Source organism: Opisthocomus hoazin, chromosome 14 (genome assembly GCF_030867145.1).
Source record: "Opisthocomus hoazin isolate bOpiHoa1 chromosome 14, bOpiHoa1.hap1, whole genome shotgun sequence".
NCBI lineage: Eukaryota > Metazoa > Chordata > Aves > Opisthocomiformes > Opisthocomidae > Opisthocomus > Opisthocomus hoazin.
In genome coordinates, this window is record NC_134427.1 from 17,924,342 (window position 1) to 17,947,521 (window position 23,180).

The following is a 23,180-nucleotide window of genomic DNA, read 5'->3' on the forward strand; positions in this document are numbered from 1 at the left end:
CTCATGTTTGAATCTCATGGTGTTTTGATACTTAGTTGGCTTCATCTGTGCAATATTTTTATCTGGAGACCCAGTCTTCAGACAGCAACCTCCTGTAAGAAACTATGTGCATCGGACTTCCAGTGGCCTGTGTAGTTGCCTAGGACTTAAATTATCTGTGTACGCCATTGGGCTCTAAGTATTTTGTTAAGTGGAAATACATTATTCTAAAGAAATTCCAGTTGCCAAGCAAGTATTTACTCAGGTTTCTCTTTAACAGGCTTTCACAATTCTGTGTGATGTGTTGATGATCTTCAGCCATCAGATTATGACAGGAGGACGTGACATGTTGGAGCCACTTGTTTACACTCCTGATTCTTCGCTGCAATCTGAACTACTCAGTTTTATTTTAGATCATGTCTTCATTGATCAGGATGATGATAATAATAGTGCAGGTTTGTACAAAACTTAAGTTTCCTTCATATTATTTGTCTTGGAATTAATATATTTGTGCTTTTTTTGTGTGGAATTTTTTTCTTTTTTTTTGGTCTTGAGAGCTGTGAATGGGTACAGAGGTAGGTTTGTCTTTTAAATGTCAGTAGCCAGTTAAAGCATTGTATGTTTTGGGGACAATTAGGATAATCGTGGTGAAGGGTTTTTTTAACAGGCACAAACATATATGTCGCTGTATCAGGAGAAGAGACTTGTCAGTGGGCAATGAAGTGCATTGCTGTCAGAGTTGAGATTTGATTTTTCTGAAGCCTGGCCATTAGCACACATCATATATATAAATATGTGTGTGTGTATATATATATATTTTTATATATATGTGCTTAAGTATGAAGTATTTAAACCCGCCAGTTTTCATGTTCTGAACTTTTTCTAGATGGACAACAGGATGATGAAGCTAGCAAAATTGAAGCATTGCACAAAAGAAGAAATCTACTTGCAGCTTTCTGTAAACTCATTGTATATACTGTGGTGGAAATGAATACAGCTGCAGACATTTTCAAGCAATATATGAAGGTAAACATGAAGCCTAGTAGTAATACTTCCTGAAACTACTGGAATACAGTAGCTGTGATTTTTCCAATGATTATTTATTTTTTACCTTACAAAATAACTGATTCAAAATGTGAATACTTCAAAACTCTAGAGTTGGTAGCTTGCAGGCCTCTAGAAGTTCTTTTTCCATAAGAAGGGAAAAATGGCTAATTTTATTTTCACAGTTCCAGTGTGTGGTTGGTGGGGAGGGAGGAAGGAAACCTGATAATTGTTTTTACGTTTTTTAGTAAATTTATTTTCTTATCCTGATTGATGTACTTTTAATTCGGTTATTAGTTTAGTAGGCCTTTTGAGAATCTTCTCGCATAGATCATGATGTCTATCCTCATGAAATAATTTCAGCTTAAACTTGGGGAGGGGAAGTTTTGTGAGTTCCACCCACAGCCTGCTGGCCACAGCCCACCCCCGTGATCTTTATATCTGTTTCTGTCTTACGTAAATACTAAACCCCCTTCTTGGCTCCTGAGATTCACAGCTGCACAATAATCCAAGTTCTCATTTTGTGAACGTGGTAAAAGCTTTGCTCCTTGGTGGTTACCTTAAAAATGTGAAATTTGGGCAGCCTGCTTTTGTCTGAGTGCCCTACATGTATTCTGAATCTCTAAAAAACTAAATGGGTCTTTACTGAACCTGAAATACCTGAAGAGCTGAACAGGCAGCTGTCTTTATTGGATAAATTACAGCTATGACACTATCTAAAAGTGCTTCCTTTCAGCAGAGAAAATGGAAAACTCCCCACCAGAGTTATAGGAGTTACTAAAAAGGTTAGATTCTAATCTTGTACCCGGAGGGGGTGAACACATTAACATTAACAAATGTGTCATGGCCTTGAAGATAAATAGGTCATTCTGCCTCTAAAGTAATGCTAAGGACAAGAATGAAAAGAAGTGGGTATGCTCTTTCTGCCTTGGGGTTTTTTATAATTTTGGGGGTATTTTAGGATATCATTTTGATGATGTAATCATGAACATGTTAGATTTTTTTTTTTTTGTTCTGAAAGTACTCACAATTTTTTTTGAATAGCAAATCCTAGACATTGTTTTCTGAAGAATTCAGTATTTGTGATGTTTTCAACTAAAATTGAAAGATAACTTTTTTATTTTTCCTAGTATTACAATGACTATGGTGATATTATTAAAGAGACAATGAGTAAAACAAGACAGATAGACAAAATCCAGTGTGCTAAAACGCTTATTCTTAGCTTGCAGCAGGTAAGAATGGTTTACAATATTTTTATGCATGAAATTCCATACTGTAAACACATCCTGTTGTTAAATAACTAGTCTGAGGTATTAATGTAGAAATTCTTACTGATGGTAGGGATAAAAAGGTCTAAATTGAAACACATTTTCTGCAACTACTTCAAAAACTGTCAGAAGTCTTGCTATACTTTCCAAATACTGTGCTGCGAAAAGTGCGTTTGAGAGGCCGATAAATGTGAAATGAGTGTAACTGTGGTACCTTCTTAACTCTAAAACAGTAGTTTGAGCCGCATATTCAGAATCGTGTTGTGAAACTGCTAGTTTACTTACTCATGAACAGATAAACAAGGAAAAACGCTTCCTGCCTGTGTGGTGAGGTTTTGTGCTTTTGTTTGTGGGGGTATTTTTTTAGGTTTTTTGTTTGGTTTGCTATGGTGGTTTTGGGTTTGGGGGTTTTTTCGTTTTTAAATATTCTGAGAAGTAATGGGAAGTTTTAGTAATTCAGTATTTTTTAATGTTTGGTAGGGACTTCACCCATCTTTGAAATTATAACATGATTTAATGCTCTCTTCAGTAAATGAGCTTGTTTGTGTGGAGACCTGATGAATTCAGTTGAGGTCGGAGTCGGATTCATCTGCTCACATGAACCATCTGCATGAATCTTATTTACAGGATCAGAACAATAAAGCCATATCTCTGCAAGCCACTGTAATCCAACATAGATCTCTGCTATTGTTGAAAGGAAGAATGTGCCCCAATTTGTCCTCTCTCTCCCCACATTTTTTTTTTTTACTAGAGGTCATAGAGTCACTTGGTGGATGTAGATCTAGATACTGATCCTGGCTGAGAAATAACGAGAAGTCGTCCTTAATGAGGCCCCTAAGCTGGTTTATGTGTATGGATATTGCCAATACAAGGGAGGATGAGGCGTTTGCTTTTGGTAGCAGCATGACTTTAAGTAGCTGGTAGAACAGCAACATAAAATATGCAACTAAATAGTCCTGTGATTCTTGCTGACTTTTCACTGGAGTTCACAAATTTTTGTGATATTGGGTAAATGCGATCCTTAGTCTTTTCTGTGTCATGAATAAACAGCCCCTTCTATTTTAAAGGGCAGACAGAGGAAGTGAATGTAGTAAGTACAGTTATGCACGTACTAGGGAGGCAGTTACGCAATATGAATACGGCAATACAAGTAGTAGCGAGTCAAGGCCTGAGTATTATAAAACAATCAAACAACAAACCCCCAGATGTAGAGTTAAATGTGTAACTAGCACTTTTTCCAGGGAAACTTCTTACAAAAGCAACTAAGAGAAGAAATTCTAGAAGTGATAGAGGATAAAGGGAATAACTAAGTTGCAGTGAGCTACACTAACATAAAAGTATGCAACTGTAGGCCAAAATGTATCTATCAATGAAAAGTTAGTGTTTGTAGCCCTAGTAAGTCTGGTTTTGGTTTATTCGGTGTTACATGAGAGGGCAAAGGGTGAGTGTGTTAGACAAAATTAGAAAATAATAGAAAAATCGACTGTTACATCGAGAGTTACATTCAAATTCAGTAGGATGAGAAAAGGATTGATCAAAGAAAAAAAAAAAGATTGTAAAGTTCAGAGTGTTCAGCTTTGCCAACTATTGATGAATAGTTACAACTCTGATACTCAGTGGCAGAGTTTCTGGTGCCTTTGGCAACTTCCCTGAAGACATGTTTCCATTTTAGAATTTCTTCATTATACTTGTATTTTGAAAAGATCAAAAAAAGAGTTAGAAAGTAGTAGTTTGACTAACTGTAACAGCGAAGACTAGGAGAGAATTTACATACAGTAACAGAAGAAGAAATAAATGGGGTACCAGGGAACCCTACTGAGTTTAACATTCTCAGCTCTAGAACACCTCATTTAGGGAAGTGCTGAAATCTGTCATCCAACATATTTACCGTTTGGTGCATGCTTGGACAGTGTGCATTTCAAGGATTAATTCTGAAGTGCACACTATTCAGGAGCAGCCTTGACTTGGCTTTCCTAAACCTCCATGTTTGTCTTTTGGGGTTGTTGAATGAAGAAAAATAGGTTGTAAAACACTTTTTACTGAAACTTAGCTCTGTGTCATTTGGTCCGAAGTTTGATGTAATCTGTTAACAAATGAAAATCTCCCTTTTCCTTTCATACAGCTTTTCAATGAAATGATTCAAGAAAATGGTTATAATTTTGACAGATCATCACCGACATTCAGTGGCATAAAGGAACTTGCTCGACGTTTTGCTTTAACGTTTGGACTGGATCAGCTGAAAACAAGAGAAGCTATTGCTATGTTACACAAGTAATTGTGTGCTTTGTATTACGTCCCTTTTTGCAAACACTTCTTGACTAACATAAAAATATCTTCTCAGTCTTTTGAAATTAGTTTGTTAATACAAAATGTGTCAGAGCTAGAGACTATATAGCCCATTTATAAATTTAGGAGATGATTGCAGTTTTATTTTTGAATTTAACAAAAGTGTTAAATAATGTTGATCTTCTTCAGCATCATTGTATAAGCCTGTAAACCATAGCAGTGTTGACGCTATCGTGACAAAGTATTTTTAATGTCTTACCTGTAACAGCAAGAACTGATCCACTTCATTGTCAGTGGTGGTCGCGTTGGCCTCGTGCAGAAAACTTGGAATGCAAGGTAGAAACATCATGAGAGAAATAGTGCGTCCAGATTCAAATTACGAGTAGTGTTCACTTTTTTTGCCAGAGTATGGAAACATTAATTAATGCTTTCTTGTCATAGAGGAAAGATGCTCAGTTTTGATAGCTTGAAGTGCTTGGAACTTTTTCTTTAGTTTGTGCTTTATGTGACTTAATTTTTAACTTTTTCTTAGGGATGGCATAGAATTTGCTTTTAAGGAGCCTAATCCGCAAGGTGAGAGCCACCCACCATTAAATTTGGCATTTCTTGATATTTTGAGTGAATTCTCCTCCAAACTTCTCAGACAAGACAAAAGAACAGTGTAAGTATTTTCTTAATATTCTTAGTATTTGTAATGATAACTGTAAAAGACAGGAGTCTGAATAAATATGTATTTATGTGTGTTGCATTCACCGTAAGTGGGATTTTCAGCATATCAAGATAATTTTACAGTAACACAGTCAAGTATAATCACAAAGGGTTAATTGTATTTATCCTTGTTATTCTTATTTTACGATGGGTGAACAGAAATAATATTCTGGATTTGCTGCTGTCAAACCTGTTTGTTAACAGATGAGGAACACTGGGTGTTAATTTCAGTAGTTACTTATCTTGACATGTTAACATCTCGTTACAGATATTTTGCATCTTTGTAATTATTTTTTCAATTTAAAGGTATGTTTACTTGGAGAAGTTTATGACCTTTCAGATGTCTCTACGAAGAGAAGATGTGTGGCTGCCTCTTATGTCCTACAGAAATTCTTTATTAGCTGGTGGGGATGATGATACTATGTCAGTGATTAGTGGAATTAGTAGTCGGGGATCTACAGTAAGAAATAAGAAGACAAAGCCAGCAACAGGGAAACGGAAAGTACCTGAAGGTAGAACTTTTCTCATCTTAAAATTTATTAGAGTAGATGTTCATATAAACTACACATGTCGATCCCTGTTTGTTTGCTTGGGTGAATTTGTACTTTTTTTAAAACAGGGTAACTTATGTGCATGTGTATATCATAGTGGGAAAACTATTCATTTGAAGTCTGAATAACACCATACTGATTCACAAAAGGAAATAAAGGCACTACACTGCGTTAAGTTACAGAATATAAAAGTATTTTAAATACTCTAGCCAGTGGTTATAAATCCAGCCCTTTTGGGGCACATGTACGAGTTTGAGGCAAACGGTAAAGAAATCGATTCTCAGTAAGCAGAAAGTACATGCAGTTAAGTCACGGTTAAACATTCAGTTTTAGACTCGTTAGAAAACATTTCCTGATGTCCCGTGTTTCCTTCCAGCTGAAGAAAGCAGCAGTAGTGACAGCATGTGGCTGAACAGGGAGCAAACAATGCACACGCCAGTCATGATGCAGACACCTCAGCTTACTTCCACGATAATGAGGGAGCCCAAGAGACTGCGACCTGAAGAAGGTTACATGGGCGTCTATCCTATGCAGCCCGAACACCACCAAGCTCCGCTTGATTACAAGTACGTAAACAAGTAGGTCTGCTTTGTGTTAGTTCATACACAAAACCAGTTTCATGTGTAAAATAGAATAATGGTCTTTTTAAGCACGCAAGTAACGTGGATGTTGGCTCAAAGGCAACAGGAAGAAGCCGCGCGACAACAACAGGAGAGGGCAGCGATGAACTACGTCAAGCTGAGAACCAACTTGCAACACGCTATGTGAGTGAGAGTGAAATGTCCCTTCAGTGGTTTGGGGAGGGGAGGGCTTGTTAAATGCGGTCTTACTCCTGTATCTTTTAAGGGGGATGCATGTTCTAGTTCTCAAGTAGTGTTTTTCTGTGTCTGCAAATTTTGAGTTGCCTTAGAGGAGCAGTGGTAAAAGTGCAAGGCGATGCATTTAGCAGAATACATCACTTGATTTCTTGCCTATTTTTGAACTGAAGTTCCAAAAAAATGAAACAGTAGTGAGCTTTGCAATAAAGGGAGCTGGTTGCTGAACTGAATGCTGTCTGTGGCAGATACAATCAGTGCCACATGTAAAACGTTGTCTTTATGCATTCCTAACTGCAGAATCACTTTTAGAAATAGAACGCTAAAAATTAGTTTTAAAATAGCCGTTCCATGTATGAAGCAGAAAGTTTCTGCTCAGTTTGATTCTACTATTTCTTTCCCCTTTGACTTCTGAGTTGTAAGTTTAGAGTTCAGCTGCTTTTTTTTTTTAAAGTATTTTTTATAAAGAAACTGCTGTCTTCAGCATTTCTGTGATCCGTACAGATTTTATTTGACCTGACACCAAAGTTGAGAGGAATCCTGTAGTACCAGTTTTTGTAGAACTTCCCAGCCCAAACACACACAAACCTTGTCAAGTCCTCCATATTGTGAACAAAGGTGAAGACAGTCTGATGTTTCTTAAATGAATGTTGTCCTTCAGAGGTCAGACATTCTTACTGTAGTGTCATTTACTGCATTGTGATTCATCACGTGTGCATTTCGACATGCACACTAATGAAATTGTGTTCCAGGAGGAGGGGAAGACTAGTTTTATAAGTTCTCTGCTTTAGTGGAGACTCTGTGGTTCTACAGAACAAAAGTACAAGTTGTAAACTAGAACCATGGACATAAGTATTGAGGAGCTTTACATCTTTTCCCTACTTGTTTTTAATTCTTGAATACCAGTACTTCATATAACATAGTTTCAGTGGTTATTTTTTTTTCTTTAAATATGGTGACATCAATTAGTATAATTAGAATGACTCCTTTTCTTGTAAGGTCTGATGTTGCATGTAGAAATTACGAGGAAAGAGGATGAAGGACTGTGTAGGAAGGTCTGAAAATGGGTTTATCTATCCACTTTATTGCAGAGACATTCTTCCTTGCCTTGTCATAAGGCAGGAACAGTTTTTCTTTGGGTGGCAAAACTTATTTCTTTCTCACTTGAGCACAAATACTTCCATGGAAATCTCCAAATTAGGAGACAAGGTGTGCTTGTCAATTCCTGCAGCCTCACAGAATACCTGTTTAGAGAGGTACCACAAAGTTCCCTAAGTTGATCTTTGTTAGTCGTTCTCCCTCACTCTCCTAGTATCTTCTAGCCGGTTAAATACTAGCTTTCTTTAATAGTAGCCATGCATTTATTTAACCACTTAATTTCCATCTAATGGAATTATCATTTGTTGGCGGTTTCTTACTGAACATTAGCTTTTAAAATATTCAGATAAAACACAACTTGATTTGGTGCTAAACGATGTGCTTTTTCTCCTCATTTCAGTCGACGTGGCACAAGTCTAATGGAGGATGATGAAGAGCCAATTGTTGAAGATGTGATGATGTCATCAGAAGGGCGGATTGAAGATCTCAATGAAGGCATGGATTTTGACACCATGGACATAGACCTAGTAAGTAATTTACTTGTCTTTTTAGTGGATTTTGATTTTATGTTTCTGCTTTTAAAGTAGGATATTTGAATCAAACTTTCCTTTTGGTGAAACAGAAAAATGATTCTTGTTGATCTCTGCATTATTAAACGGCTGTGCCACTGTCTGTACACAAACTGCTGTACAAAAACCAAGAGCACTTCCTGTGATAGTAATGAGAGAGATGAGCACTCATCCCTTGTAAATTCTTAACCCTTGAGGCTTCAGCTACATGTATTAAATAACTGTTTTTTTCTAAAATTGCAGTTAACATGTTTATTTCCTTGCTTTCTAAAGCCACCATCAAAGAACAGGAGAGAAAGAACAGAACTAAAACCAGATTTCTTTGACCCCGCTTCAATCATGGATGAATCGGTAGGTTAACTTACCTAAGAGGAAAATAATGTCAAATCAATCTTAAGGTTACAATACTCTCTTACTTCAAATTTTAAATGGCAAGAATGCAATCTCCAGGTTGTCTTCGTTAGCTTATTTTGGCTGACCGGTACAGTCAGTGAAACATTTTGTGCTGTAATTTGGCTTCATAAATTTCTAAGGTAGTCATATAGGATTTTTGTTCTTAGTATTTTATATATAGTTATGTAAAAATCAAAAGACTTTAAATCTGAGAAGAAATCACATCTGGTATGGAAAAGATCCTTGCAGAGGTTGGTAGCAGAGAACTTCAAAAACAAAAAAAATTGTGCATACACAATATTAAAGGCAAGTTTCCTGTTGTGATGAGCTTAGCTGAGTGACTCTGATGTCGTTACCAATTGTCAGCAATGGATGGTTTGGGTTTTTGGGTTTTTAAATTGGCATATTTTGTGCATAAGTAAGATAATGGAGAAAATAGAGATAATACAGATATCTGTTTATAGAGATGAGAGGTATTTTTTCTTTCCATACAAAGTTTTAGGTCCAAAACATCCGAAGTCTGTAGTTTCTGCTTGCAGTTTCCCTTTTTTCCGACTATGATAAATCTGCAGTCTCTATCCTCTTTTAAAAAATCTGCGTGAGGGATTCCTTCTGTCTTGAACCACTTGTAAAGTGTGCAGCCATTTTTGACCTTGAGTAGCTGGTACAAAATTACCCTGGAAGTAACAAGCTGCAGCAAGCCAGCCGAGGACAGTGCAACAAGGCTTCCTGGGAACCTTGGACAGCTTGGTGGAGTTCGGAAGATGGTTACGTATTTTTTTACAGTATTGTTGGCAGCGTGAACCTCTTCTTGTTATGGGAGAAAGGAGTCTTAAATACTGTTTTAAATGCAAATCCGTATATTTTGTACCAGTAGGCCTTTGCGCTAGTAGTGATGAACCAGATTAGGTTGTGCATCTAGCTGTTGTGTGTTCTGTTCTGGAGCTAACACTGAGAAAGTACGTACCGCCTGTTTCCGGACGTTCCAAGTAGTTCTTCCTCTCTCATTCCTCATTTTTTTGATGGATTGATCTGTGAAACACCAGTCGCTTTTTATTCCGACAGTGCTGAAAATTCAGTCTGCTGCAGGAGCGTTGCATTGATCTCGGAAACCTTCCGGCCTTTCGGTTTCTCGAACCGGTGCAGAGCAGTTGAACGGCTGTGCTCTCGGGCCCCGGCCCGGCCGTGCTCTCCGGCGCTGCAGTGCGGGCCCGTCCCCACAGGGTGGCAGGCGGCCCCCGGCGCTGCACCGGGCGCTGCGGTGGGCGGGGCCGGCTGCCCTGCGGGCGGGGCTGCGGGAGCCCCCGCCGCCTCAGCGCGGAGCCCGCCTGACCGGCGGGAGAGCGCTGCCGCGCTGAGGAGACCGCACGGGTCGGTGTTGGGCCGGAGCTGAGCTCGCCTCTCAGTATCCAAAATGTAAACCGCCCCGGTTTCACGGTGCAAAACCCCTTCTCTGAATAAAGTGAATTTTCTTTATTCATATAATTTATTTCAGAGGCCCGTTATTCTTGGAGTTGTTGCACTGGTTTTTAACAGACCTGGGCGTAATTAAGCTATTTCAGTTATTCAGGTGCACGTGGCTGATGATCAGAATTTTAGTCTCCTGCCCGTCTTTCGAGGTGTCCATTTACCGCTGGCGCCAGAGGCCGCTGGGTCTGAGCGTGCGACACTGCATGGTGCCGCAAAAGTGACTTGAATACTGAGAATTGGCCTGTAAACAGATAAATGTCAACAGCAGCGCTAAGGTTCAGGAAAATTAAGTCTCCCATGGCTCTTTCTGATTCTGTCAAGTCGTGTAAAAGCCAGGGCAGTCGTGAGATCTGGATCTTCTGGGGTTTTTTGTGGTTTGTTTTTTTTTTTTTTTGCACATCAGTGGTGATCCGTACTGCCACTGGCACAGGAAACTGTGTGGCTTGCTGCCACCCGGGGCGTGGACGCTGCTGCTTCGTTTCGGGAAAGCTTTTTCTTCACTTAATCACACAGTCTCCTGAAGGACAGCATTTTGATTTTACCTGATTATTGTTTGCTTTTTCACTGTCTTCCTGACAGAGTTGATTATATCTAATAGGAAATACTGCGTTTGTGTCCTGGCCTGTTGTTTTTATGAGCATAGACGTGGCAGCAGCCAGCGCTATCGAGTGTTCAGTCTCCGGCTTAGCTGCTGGAAGCTGCACACTTTATCTCGAGTTAAGGCCTATAGAACGCCGTTGGCAAAGAAGTCTAAGTTAGACAACTAACCAAGAATTACTCTGCGATTATTAACTAAAGTAATTAAAGCACAGTCTTTATCACATTCCTACTGGATCTAATTAATGTCAAGCGTGGGGAAAAATGTTTTTAAATGGATGAGATGCCCTTTTCATATGACATAAATCAGAAGTGTGGTGAATCTGGTTTGGAAGACAAATAAACTTATAATGCCTTAACGTATCTTGAAGTGTCTTAATCTTAAATCATATACTAATTGCTTTGTTTTTGTTAAGTGTGTAGTAGACTACAAATTGACACCATTTCTAACTTTTTTTTTAGGTTCTTGGGGTGTCAATGTTTTAATACCAGAGCAGCAAATAAATCAGTGGTGAAGTCATTTTCTAAGTGGAAGAGGAAGTTTTTCAATACAAAATTGTGGTAGATACAGTGAAATTCTGAACAGATTTTTCTCTAAGGAGAATGACATGCTTTCAAGATCAAGTGCATTGAAGGGGCAGTTTTGTTTGCCTGAAAAAGAGAAATGTAAAGGACAAGTAAACAATTTGAGGATAAGCTACACTTTTTGTTGGGGAAAAAAAAAAATCAATATTTTATTTATGTGCTATCAGTTTATTTCTGGATCATGAGAAGTATTCCCTCTGAGTTTTAATCTAGCAGTCTGAGAGGTGTTTGGTACCGATTTGAGCCCCTCTCTGTGCATTTGCTGGCTATACTAAATAATCATGAGCTCTGCTGGATTGCTGTTTACATCCGTGAACTGAAATAATAGATGGATTGGTTTTCTTACAGTGCTTAGAACCAGAAGGGTGTCAGTATTTTCAATTAAATGCAAACTTCAGCAGTCGAAGGTTTGTATTAATTAATCATGGGAAAAATACATAAAGCAGAATTTTAACAGCTTTTTAATCTAAAACACACTTTTATTCCAAAAGCTTCATGCTAGCCTTCTCAGAAAGGTCCATAAACTATGAACTACCAGAAAGTAACAGATCTCAGTCATGCTTGCCCATTACCAACCCTGAAAGTTTGCTTGTCCTTTAAGAAAAATGTAATGTTGTGAAATTCCTTCCAGTAGTGCCACTGTATTTTGTCTCCAAATAAAAGAAGCTTATTGTAGTATGTTTGCAGAAAAATTCTAAACAAAAATTATACAGCTTATTAGAGTGTGGGAATAGGGATCTAAATTTTAAATAAAATTATATATATATATAAATTGGTGCTGATTTTATAATTGCGCAGTTTGTTTAGTTTTTTCTTACTTTTAAATTCCAACTTAAAATTATGAGGTTTCAGAAATATATTGAAAGTTTAACAATGTTTAAAAATAGAAGAGCATGAGAATTCATGCTTTAAAAATGATTTTTAAATTTGTATTTTATATTGTTTTATCTATCTGTCTTTGCAAGCAGTCTTCAGGTTAAAGATACTTCTAACAGGTTACAGTACATTTCCTCTGTATGTAAATTAGATTGGATAATAGAAATTCATAAACAACCCATAATATTCTTTGAAAGCTAAGCTTTAAACTTCATTTTGTGTCCATTCACAAATAAATTAAATTTGGTCTAAAACAGAAAGTGGATCTATGCCATTTTGACATCAACTCATTTTGCAAGGCTTAGGCAGCTAGACATCATTTTAAAGGAAATATTAACTTATATTACATATGTATATTTTTTGTCAGTTGTCTCTCAGTTCTTGAGGTATATTATTTTAATCATTCCATGCCTTAATATGCTTGCAATACAAGAATCTCCCCAAATGGGTGAATACAAAAAGGCTTCCTGTTTTTAGACTCAGAAATTAAACATTCGGCTGTGGTAGCCAAAAACCATAGATTATCTAAAGGATCATGATAAAATATAATTATTTTACTAAGTCATGAGGTAACAACAAACTCAAAACTAGATCTGCCTAACTCATTTTACATAAATAAATACTCTCATGTCTAAAAGTACTGCCTATATTGTTTTTCACACCACTGCATTTAATAGAACTGCTGAGAGGACTGTATATATGATTTTAAACTTAAGTTGATTTTTCTTACTCTTGAAGGAGTGTTTCTTTGTGAAAGCAGTTCTTACAGCTTTGTTTTCAACCAGCTAAAAATGTTTTATATATTTACCTTAACCTGTTGTCCTCCACATTCTATTGTCCTAATTGTACTGTTTTCTGATTTGTATTTATGTCTTGAGACAGTAACTTTTTGAATAAAAATAAACCTGCAGTATGTTGTATGTTTGATCTTTTTAAATCGGGGTTAGGGGAGGACAGTGAAGAAAGGGGTATGAGTAATGCAAATGTTATGTTTATAGAAATCAGAATCTTTTCCATGTCTTTTAAGTGTTTGTCTCAGAGTTGGGAAAATGTATGAAAAACTGCACTGTTTTATATTTGTAATAAATTGTACAAGTTTTTAAAATGTGAATAAAGCACTAATTGGGTAATAATTTAAAGTAGAAAAGTTAATGCAATCATGATTGTTTTAAATATGCTTTAATTTGAGATAAACTTGTTAAAAGAATTAGTGTAAATACAGAGTGAGCTTTTCAAGAGGTTAGTACCTGCAAATAAAATTTTTAACATTTGTATAGAACTTTTACATGCCAAGAAATCAATGGTTAATTATTTTTGTGTTACGGTTTTTAAGGTGTATCAATAGCCTTTCTGTTGGTTTCTTTTTCCTATTAACTCTTATCTGACATTATTGAGAATGCTTTTGATCCAGACGTTGCAGATACTGTATGTAGTCCAACTGAAATACGTGTGCTACTTTCCGTTCCTTACATTTATCATACACCCGATAAACATTCTAAGCTTAATTGGCAAGACAGCAAGGAAAGGAGGGCAAAAACCCTAAAACATCTCTCTCTCCCTCCCCTCTCCTCCAGTGCTGTGTGATGGAAACTCCTTTCTGTTACCAGGCTTTTTAAAAGACTAATTTTAAAGTCTTAAGAGATTACTTCTAATCCTTGCTAATGTAACTTCGGATGGTTGGGTTTTTTTTTCTTTTCTTATTACAAATGTTCATGCCTGTCTCTAAATCCTGCTGTAAGTTCAATACTATCTTGTGAAAAACGGTTTTAGTAGGTTCCAAGTTCATAACACAAGAAAAATAACTTCACTATACAATGTAAAGTCTGTTCTAGTTATATCATTTTGGTACAAAAGCCTGTAAATGAAGGAAATTTCAGTTTTGAAGAGATGTGACAAAAATGTAGAAAACTGCAACAGTTCAGAGAAGGCAAAGCCTGTCCTCTAAGTTTACTAAAGAGGTCACAGAGAAGATACTGACGCAGAATGCGATTCAAAGGAATAGTCTTCATATATTCTGTAAAAAGTATTTCTTGATATTAAACTACCAAAGACAATACATAAGAAGTTAGTGATTGCTGTTGTTTGTTTGTTTTTCCTTTTGGATGGTGTGGTGCCGATTCCTGCAGTTTGTTAGAGCCAGTAAATCCCCATCTTCTCTAATGTCTGCGTAACCAAAGAATTGCCTCTTTACAGTGTACTCCCCTCTGTTTCCCAATAGCTTACACGTCTGCTTGTCCGAGCGTGGGATTTCAGAATACCCATACTACTAACTTTAACTTCCTACCCATAAAAAGTCTACCAAGTTTTTTGAGATGCTTTGATTCACAACAGTATTTTGCTGCTTTTCAACCTGTAGCTGCCTCATTGCTTTTTTTTTTTTCTTAACAGCCTAATGTCATGGGCTTGTTTGTTCATTGAAGCATTTGTCAAAATTGTCAATTCGTGCTTCACGATCCTTTTGGTAAAACACAAATTGGTTCTTTAAAAATATATTCAGCCCTACTTAACTGCTTTAATTTGATTTTGTTTAATCAGTGTATGATACTGAGGAGCAGCTTATGCCATTCCCTCACTTTTCATGGTTGGAAGCAATCTCTAGTACCGAGATTGTTTAATTTCTGATATTTATTGCCGTGCAAAAGGGATCATGTCTTTGATGGAGGTGGGTGATGGCACATACTTGGAAAACAAGGTAATGTAAGACAATGCTATTCTATAAAACAAGGTAATGTAAGACAATACTATTCTGTAATAGTTATATTTAAAAAGTAACAATTCAGTGTCAATTGTGCCTGTCATTTTATTCAGTTGTCTCTCCTCTATCCCTTCTTCATGTTGCTGAGCTCTCTTGAATGTATTTCTTTGATTAAATCTTAATGTTTTTAAAAAAGTTTTTAACAGCTAGGCTTCAAGTCATTAGAGATACTACAAATGAGTGCTTTCCAGCTACAGATTGTTTTGTTGTGTTTTTTGTAGCTACTGCCAGATTTTGTAGATTTAAATCGTGGCGGCAATACAGTGGTAGAAGCTGTAGTTGTTCCCGGAAGAGTGATCCACAGCATGTGAAAGTGATGGGATGGCTGGCAGAACCCCGCGTGAAAACCTCCCTGGTCTGCTAGAGAATGCATACAGTTCTGTGTAACGTAGTCCTGCTTCCCAAAACTGATCGTGTCACTTCTGTGAAGCTTTTCTGAGCGTTTTTCAGTTAGAAAAGGCCGTTGTATTTTGCCTATATTAACTGTTCTTGTTGGAGAAAAAGCTGGTTACCAGTTGAATAGTGAAATCTGTGTTCAGTTGATAACAGCCTGAATTTTGCACTTCTAGATAAGCTATTTTAAAATAATGCAGTAAACTCTGAATCAAAGTAATAAAACCTCTAGGGGGTCCTAGAACATCTCAGATTAGGAAGGGGATGTGGAGTTGGTAGTTACTTCATGAGTGCATTCAAGTTAGACAGCAAGGTTTTGGAGAAGTCTGTCTAGTTTGGTGAAGACAGTTTCTTCTGTGCTGAGGTGGGTAATGGCAGGTCAGGTCAATGCGAACAGCAGCAGGTAGTTTCAGATTTGGTAGTCTGTGGACATCTCTACGGTGCTCTCATGAAAAAGTGTCTGATGTCCCGTTCATTTCTGTTCTTTGAGTGCCTTTGAGAAAGCTTTTCCCTTTTTTTCCTACCTCCTTCCCCTTGGTTACTAATATTGTTATGATTTATTTGTCAGAATTTTAGCAGGGATGAAGTCCATGTGCTTATTTAGCCCATCACTGGAATGCTTGTTCAATACATTTCACCTTAACTTTAGCTTTTTTCCTTGTACCTTTCTCTCGACATGGCCTGTCCCCTCTGTCAGCAGGCATGGTGAGACCACGGTTCCTCAGGAGTTGATGCCAGCGCTGTGCCGTACGTGGTTCATGTGGTCCATGGTTGGGTTGGGTTGGCTCGGAGCTGCGGTGCGTATGGCGGGGCTTCGTCGCAGCCTCTGCGTAGGGCTGTGCTCGACCTGAGGATTTATCTGATGGAGTTCTTCAGCCTGTGAGTACTGTGTTGGCAGCTCCACGTGAAACCTCGTATTTACCGCACCATATGGCCGTTCCAGGAAGCCGTGCGATTTGCTGCTGCTTTTTAAATAGCAGTTAAACCACAGTTCTTGAGTGACGTACGTGCAGCGCTCTTATTATTTTTAACACGCTCTTCACGGGTTTATATTCTGTTTTCTTCTTGTTAAACTGCTGAACTCCACCAAAAGCGAAAAAGCAAACCACATCCACTTGTTTTTCATATTGTGCACAAAAGCACTTAAAATGTGGCATATCATATATTTAGCCTGCTCTTCATGTTTTTCATCTTAAAATACTCAGCGGTCTTTTACACAACTGTTCTTATGTGTCAACTGACAAAACTTGTCTTTTCATTATTTCTGTTACTGGCTTATAATCTTCTGCATCTTGAAAAGCAGATTTTTTGGGGTGGTTTTCTAACTGAAGTCTTGCACTCCAGCCAGGAATTGAAGTGCTCTGTGATACCTGGCATGGATTAGGGAAGTGGCAATGTCGGTGAAACCACTATCATGTCGTTTCCGTCCTTTGGAGGTACTGGTTTTTGGTTTAAGGGCATAATGTGTAAGTGCTTGTAGCTGGAGAAGCGTACAGATTTGGACTATCGGTAGTTTTTGTTGTTTAGGAACTGGGGTTTTTTTCTTGCTCCTATCCATAGCTTGTACCTGGTGAAAGCAGCTTGTTTGAAGTGCCACGAAGCTAAAAGGAGCAGATGTTCTATTTAAAGATGCTTTTGCTTCAGATCCTCTTTTTTTCTTTAAAAAAAAGTAAATATTGCAACACTTTATCTTCCACTTCAGAGAAGCTTTTACCTCGTCGCATTCTCTAGCTCCCCTGGGTTGGGTTTGCGGATCTGACAGAGCCCTGTAGAACGGAGAGGCTGCCAAGGACGCGAGTTCAGCCCTTCGCATTGCCTGCTTTTCCTGGGGGGGTGGCGTTAACCAGGGCGAACAGGGCGTTGGTGTTTGTTGTGCCGTGCTACTGATTTGTCACAGGCTGTGGCAGATCCACGGATTTTGGGGATTCAGACAGTTTAGAAGCGTCTCTTCACATGCTGTTCCTTTAGTTAACAGCATTCGATTAGGTCACCTGATCCGTTATTAAAGTTCAAAAGACATGTCTTTTAGACTTTCCTTGTGGGCAGGGATTTAAGAAAAGTCAGATTTCCTTTTTTTTTTTTTAACGTTTGATTAGCTGTTCATATCTCATTCATTCACTAGAAATGAGGGGGGTGTGGAGCGGGCCACAGAACCAGCGTGCACGGCTCGGTGATGCGTTATCACAGATGTGGTAACTTGGCAGCGTGGGTCTTGCGGGTGGGTAATGGCTGTTCTGCAGAACACAAGCGTAGGTACACACCAGTCGCAGCAGCAGATCTAGTTTACAGCAGCGTAACGTGGAGCTGCAGAACAGGATACTCTGACCAGTCAACGCGTTGGGCCCTGGCTGACAGCTTGGCCGCAGTGTGGTTCCTCCTCGGGCCCTGCCTTCTACACGGTGTCAGACGTGTGGTGCCCCTCTCCTCTGTGTCCCAAGGGGTAATTAATTATTATCCCCATGTTTGGCTTGTCACCGAGCTGCCTCTGGCCTTGCCAGTCCTGTTACCATGGGTCAGCCAACTTCTGACTCAGCGAAGAATGCCACAAAAGTTACCTTTGCTGTCCAGGTCACATTAAATTGATGAGTGGGATGAGCTTGAGCTGGGTGAATGCAGTCAGGTCTCACCTGCCTGGGGAGTGAGAGAATTAATTTTTTATCAAAAAAATGCTGCGGAAAGAAACCAGCTTGGTTTTGGGCCAAGGCTTTCAGAATGTATTCTAGGGGTAAAAAGACAGATATGATGCATGAGCATGAAGTATGCCACTTAGCCCTGCAGGATTTGCTGGAGGAGAGGAGCGAGGACACACACTGCGAAGGTTTCACCTGAGACATCCTCTGAGACTTTTTCAAAAGATAGATTAGAAGTAGTCCTGACCCATTCCTCCTTGGTTTTGGAAGAAGTCCTCCTGAAGTGAGGACTATAAATGTCGCTGCTGTTATTCTCCACACTCAGCCTGAATTCAGAGGGCCCCTTTCACATCCCCCCTCTAGCTAACCGTGTCCGTTCGTGCCTCGGTCCTCGGGCGCTGCTCTGGAGCACGGAGAGCGGGTGGAAGCGTTTGCCTGGGGCGATGGGAAGGGCAGGCAGGTACCCAGGTAGCCTTTCACCTGCGTATGCTCAACAGGGTGATTATTTCGTGAATTTAAGAACAGTGATTCTTTCTTGTAATGATAGGCTTTTCCTGTAGAACTTGAAGGTATGAAGGAGGGTGCATCTTACAGGAATCTGGGATGAATGATTTGGGGAACTGAGCCTTGGCTTTCGAGGCAGATACGTATCAGTATGTAAACCGATGTTTGTGGTACAGCTGATTACAAAGAATTCTGCTTTTGAAGGATGGTGGTAGCAGTTACGCAAAGTAAAGCTCAAGTTAGTAATACCATGCAGCTCAAATCAGTACGGTATTTTCCAAGTGATGCCTTGCAGCTTTTGCAGAATTAAATTTTTATTCTGTTTTCCTTCTGGTACCATAGCATTTAGGGGTGAGATTTCCCCGACTTTGTATGAGAATCAGATCTGGATAGATACTTTGTGGTAACTTAGTGAATTTGGCCTCTCTGATTTATTCAAACATAGGGTGGTTTTTCAGTTACTTCTCTTTCTGGTGCTGCTCTCAGTGGCTGAGATTCACACATTTTTTTCTACCACTCTTCTGAAATGCAGGGAGCTTTTCTGGTTAGCTTTGGTCCCTGTTGTGGTTTGGGTGTAGGGTTGGTTGTGGGTTTTTTTGGTGGTTTTTTTTTTCCCTTTTTTTAATATCCCATTTGGAGAACCAAGGCTTTTTAACACTGTTTTGGTATAGGTCTCACTGCCTAACACGCCACTGAGTGAAGATAGCCTTTGTCTTAGGTTAGGACAGCTTGAGATTTCTGTTTGAGACAGCCCCTAGTCTCCAGCGAGATTGAAGAAAAGTTACAAGGGTCTGCTTATGGCATCTGAAATGCTGTTAAAGCAACAGGATGTTTGTTACAACATCCAGCCTGGTTGTAATTTTTAAGAAGGTTGTAGAATCATAGAAATACTGATTGGAAAGGTTCTGTAGAGATCATCTAGTCCAGCATCCCTCGAAGTCAGCCTGAACAGAACAGGTTTTTCATAACTGAGCCCTAAGCACTGCGACGGGTGAGAGGTTTTGTGCCCTTCGTCGGGACCCTCTCGGAGCCTGCGCTGGGCTTTCCCAGTTGCTCCTCTTGAACTGGGGGCTCGGCAGCCAACACACTACTCCAGGCACGGCCTCGCCGGAGCATGGCACTGTCACACCTCAGTCCGCTGGCCAGGCAGGCTGCTGTGGTGAAACAGAAGATCATCTTTAATCCACTTAAGCCAGGATCAAGCAATTCTTGCGTTCAGCTGACTCTCAGCAGGCATTCCCAGAGTTATGAGGCAAATATATTTTTCTGTACATCATATTAATATATCATTACTTAAGGGAGGATTTAATATTCTGTCTATGCCTGTTTAGTCACTCTGCACGAGCAGAGATTTTACTCCACCAGAATGAGAGGTGCTGGTCTGGGGCGATGCGGAGCCTCACCGCTCCCGGCAGGCTGCCCGCCCTCTTTCCATCAGGCTTCCAAGGACGGGAAGACTTAAATGTATTAAAATGATCTTTTTTTCTGTCAAATATTTCCAGTTAACTTTGATACTTGTGTGTAAAGTATAGCATGTTAGCATAGCAGAGTGTATGAGGCGTAGTGTGGCACGTCCCCTTCGGTGCAAACACAGCCTGGGGTGGCTGGGCTGGAACTGAGCTGGTCCCCCAACGCGAATGTTGCTGCCGTGCCCAGGTCGGGGCTCTTGGCAGCCTGGGATAAGGTCTCTGGCTTGGTTTGGGGTTTTTCCCTTTTCTTTTTTTCCCGGTCACTTTGTACCTGCAGATCTTCACGAACTGTAAATCTCTACAAGAAGTAGAGCTGTTCTTGTTGCTTTACGGTAACAAAAAAAATAATCCCTTTTTCAGAGGAAAGAAGGTCACAATAAGCCACTTCAGGGTTGAAGATAAAATTGGTTAACAAGACTCTTCATAGAGAAGAACAGTGGCGATGAAGAAAATAACCTTAAAGGCTACTGCAGGTTTTGTGTTGTGAGAGCAGGGCTGAGGCTCCTCCGCCGCGGTGTGCAGACTCTGTGTGTGTGGACTTCACCTTTCCCCCGTCTCCGGGGAGGTGCGGGAGGGATGGTGACGGGCTGCATGTGTAGGTGTCCGACCCATCCCAGGAGCGCTGCTTCCAATGCAAAGCGCTTAGTGGTCCCCGGATGAGCTCTGCCGCGCGCTCCAGCAGCTGTCACCTCTGCAGGGGCCTTCGCCTTTCAGCGGACGGATTGCTCGGTGTTAATGAACAAAATGGCAAGTGCTTTTGGAGCTGAAGTGAATTCATTGCTAGATGAAAATGGGCTGAGTTCTCTGTCTTAGGAAAATATGAATATATTAGGAAAATACTCAATTACAGGAGCCTCTAGTAGAAAGAGAGGAGCTGGCAGAGTAGAAGGGTAAAACAGGAGGTGTTTACATGGCTTTAGTGGCTGAGAAATTTGAGAACAGATTGTACTTTTCAGTACTGTCAGGATGCGATTTACAGATGTCCTGATTTGGATGCGTAATGGAAAATCTGTTTGAAGTGCTGGAGCATCGCTGTGCTGAAGCCTGCTGTGCTTCCCGCGGGAGAAGAGGTCAGGTAAGCGGTGTTCGGCTCCTGGGGGGATGACTTCGTGGTTCTCTTGTTTGGCCAGAAATTTGGAGAAGAGAATAGGTTTTGTTCAGGCTTAAGTGAAACATAAATGTAGCTAAATTTATTCTAAGACGTGAAATAGCCGAGAAGCGGTGGTGCATTACGCTGTGCAGACACTCTTATCTCCCCTTACAGATCCTCCAGTAGCCTGATAAGCGCCTGCGCTCCACCGCGTAAAGTGACCTGATCCGGTAGCGTGGTCATCTTCTCATTTTTCAAGAGATATGTGGCCACCAGAAGGGCTCCCTGAAGGGTCTTGAACCACAATATGAATTCCACGTTCACCGTAATGCCTTCTGGGGAAGCGTTTGGGCTTGTTTCAGGTCCTTATAACACACCTCATCATGGATCAGCAGGGTTCGAATGCTGCCTGAGCTGGTTACTCCATGTCCATTGCAGGGACTGCTCTCCCCCACTTCTGAAGGGCCCTTCTCAAGATAAGAGTTAAAACTGGAGGTCCTCACCATAGCGCAGTGGTCTCTAGGGGCTTTGCCAAGAGGCTCTTTCGGAATCTTCAGGGGAAAAAAGATGTGCGTCAAATTCTCCTGGACTGTGTTTTCTCTACCACCGTGTCTTACTGTGTCCTGTCAGTGGCCCTCCACCTAGAAAGAAAAATGTATTCCGAGGTCTGAGCGTGTTCAGCAGGAATTTGGGATGGAAGTTCCACAGAAGCCAGTCATCCAACTTCCCCTACTTTCCTCAGATTTCTTTTGGTGTCTCTTCTGCATGGATTTGTCATGGCAGTGACAAATCGTCTTCAGCCTGGAAAATACAGATGTGGGTTTTTTCCCCTGTTGTTGCCTGATGGTGGTGGGGTAGGTGTCTTGCAGTGTGGTGTCGTGGACGAGCGCCTGCCTGTCGCCTTGGCCCTGCCGGTGGCATCTCAAAGCAGCCGGCACTGTGCAGTGAGTACCAGTAAAGCACAAAGAGCAGTAACGTGAGAAACCACATGGCTGGTGCCATAGGTTTGATGATGACATATGAGACACCGGTAGATCGTTTCATTAACAGCAGTTAACTTAATCGGTTCTTCTCAGCCTCATGTAGGAAATTGGCAGCCTGTCCAAAGTGCTGTGTTTGACTCTTTTACTGCCTTACTTCAACCTTTCTTCTCTTAAAAACTGTTACAGTTTCTTAACTCAGTAGACATTTGCACAATTAATTGTCAAGCAATTGTTCTTGGCATAGTGAAAGACAAAAAAAAACCCCACAATTTTTATTTAAAATTTGGGTAGTTTTAAACTGGAATTTACTTGACTTCGCGTTCAGCTGCTGAGCTGCTGTCAGGACCTAGGTAATGCCAACTCCTGCACCAGTTAGGACTAATCAGTGTCATTTAAAAAGGAGTTTAGGATCTATCAAATTTCATATGCTTTCACTAAAAAATGAATGTTTCTGTCTCCACCCTCTCAGAAACAGTCAAAGTCTCTTTGGTGCTGTAGATGGATTTATTTTAAGCCAAGCTGAAACTCTGCAGGCTCTTCCAATCAGCAAGGCGTTGTTACAGGGATAAAAAGAAACGTTAGAGGAAGTGGGAGCAAGCCCCCTCTTTTTTCTTGAGGAATGATCACAAAACCTTGGATGACTCTGTTTGCTTCGCCTCCATTTTGCACCTCAATGTAGTTGGCTCCGTAAGCCTGATTTGTGGTGCAGCATCTCTTCGGTGCCGCTGCGCGGAGCGTTGTGGCCATGGGAGCTGAGCTGGTGGCTCAGCGTCTGTGTGCTCCCCGGGCCCAGCGCTGAGGAGGGTCTGGGCTGGGCAGCTGTGGAGGAGAGCAAGCAGATTACCGGAGGTGGACCAGGAGAGGCTGGTGAGCCCTGGCAGCACGGGAATGGGTGTCCTCTTCTCCGACGGGGGAAACCCGGGCCCAGGAGAGCCTCTGTTGGGCCCGAGGGAGGATTGCTCTGCCGGTGGGTCCTCGATCCAGGGGTGGTTGGGGGGTGTTCATACTGCTCCTTCTTGCCCTCCTTGAAAGGGTGTGCGAGGCAGTGGTAGTGCTCTAGGAAGGGCTTGTGTTGGAAGCTTTCAGTATAGATGGATTCTCACCACCCCATCACATC

The 23,180-nt window shown here is 40.4% G+C and overlaps 1 protein-coding gene across 6 annotated transcripts in view; it reads left to right on the plus strand.

Moving 5' to 3' along the window:
• Positions 1-14,304, plus strand: part of STAG2 (STAG2 cohesin complex component) — a 79,138-nt gene extending 64,834 nt beyond the window's left edge. For 4 of the 6 annotated variants that reach the window (XM_075435165.1, XM_075435166.1, XM_075435169.1 and 1 more), the window contains exons 24-34: positions 260-434; positions 866-1,005; positions 2,154-2,255; positions 4,414-4,562; positions 5,110-5,238; positions 5,592-5,797; positions 6,213-6,402; positions 6,487-6,600; positions 8,150-8,276; positions 8,592-8,669; positions 11,241-14,303. In XM_075435165.1, the coding sequence (XP_075291280.1) occupies positions 260-434; positions 866-1,005; positions 2,154-2,255; positions 4,414-4,562; positions 5,110-5,238; positions 5,592-5,797; positions 6,213-6,402; positions 6,487-6,600; positions 8,150-8,276; positions 8,592-8,669; positions 11,241-11,264 (1,434 nt within the window). In that variant the 3' untranslated portion in view covers positions 11,265-14,303. Of the gene's footprint in view, positions 1-259; positions 435-865; positions 1,006-2,153; positions 2,256-4,413; positions 4,563-5,109; positions 5,239-5,591; positions 5,798-6,212; positions 6,415-6,486; positions 6,601-8,149; positions 8,277-8,591; positions 8,670-11,240 lie in introns of all 6 variants that reach the window. The other 2 variants (XM_075435170.1, XM_075435171.1) reach the window with 2 other exon arrangements.
• Positions 14,305-23,180: the final 8,876 nt, after the last annotated feature.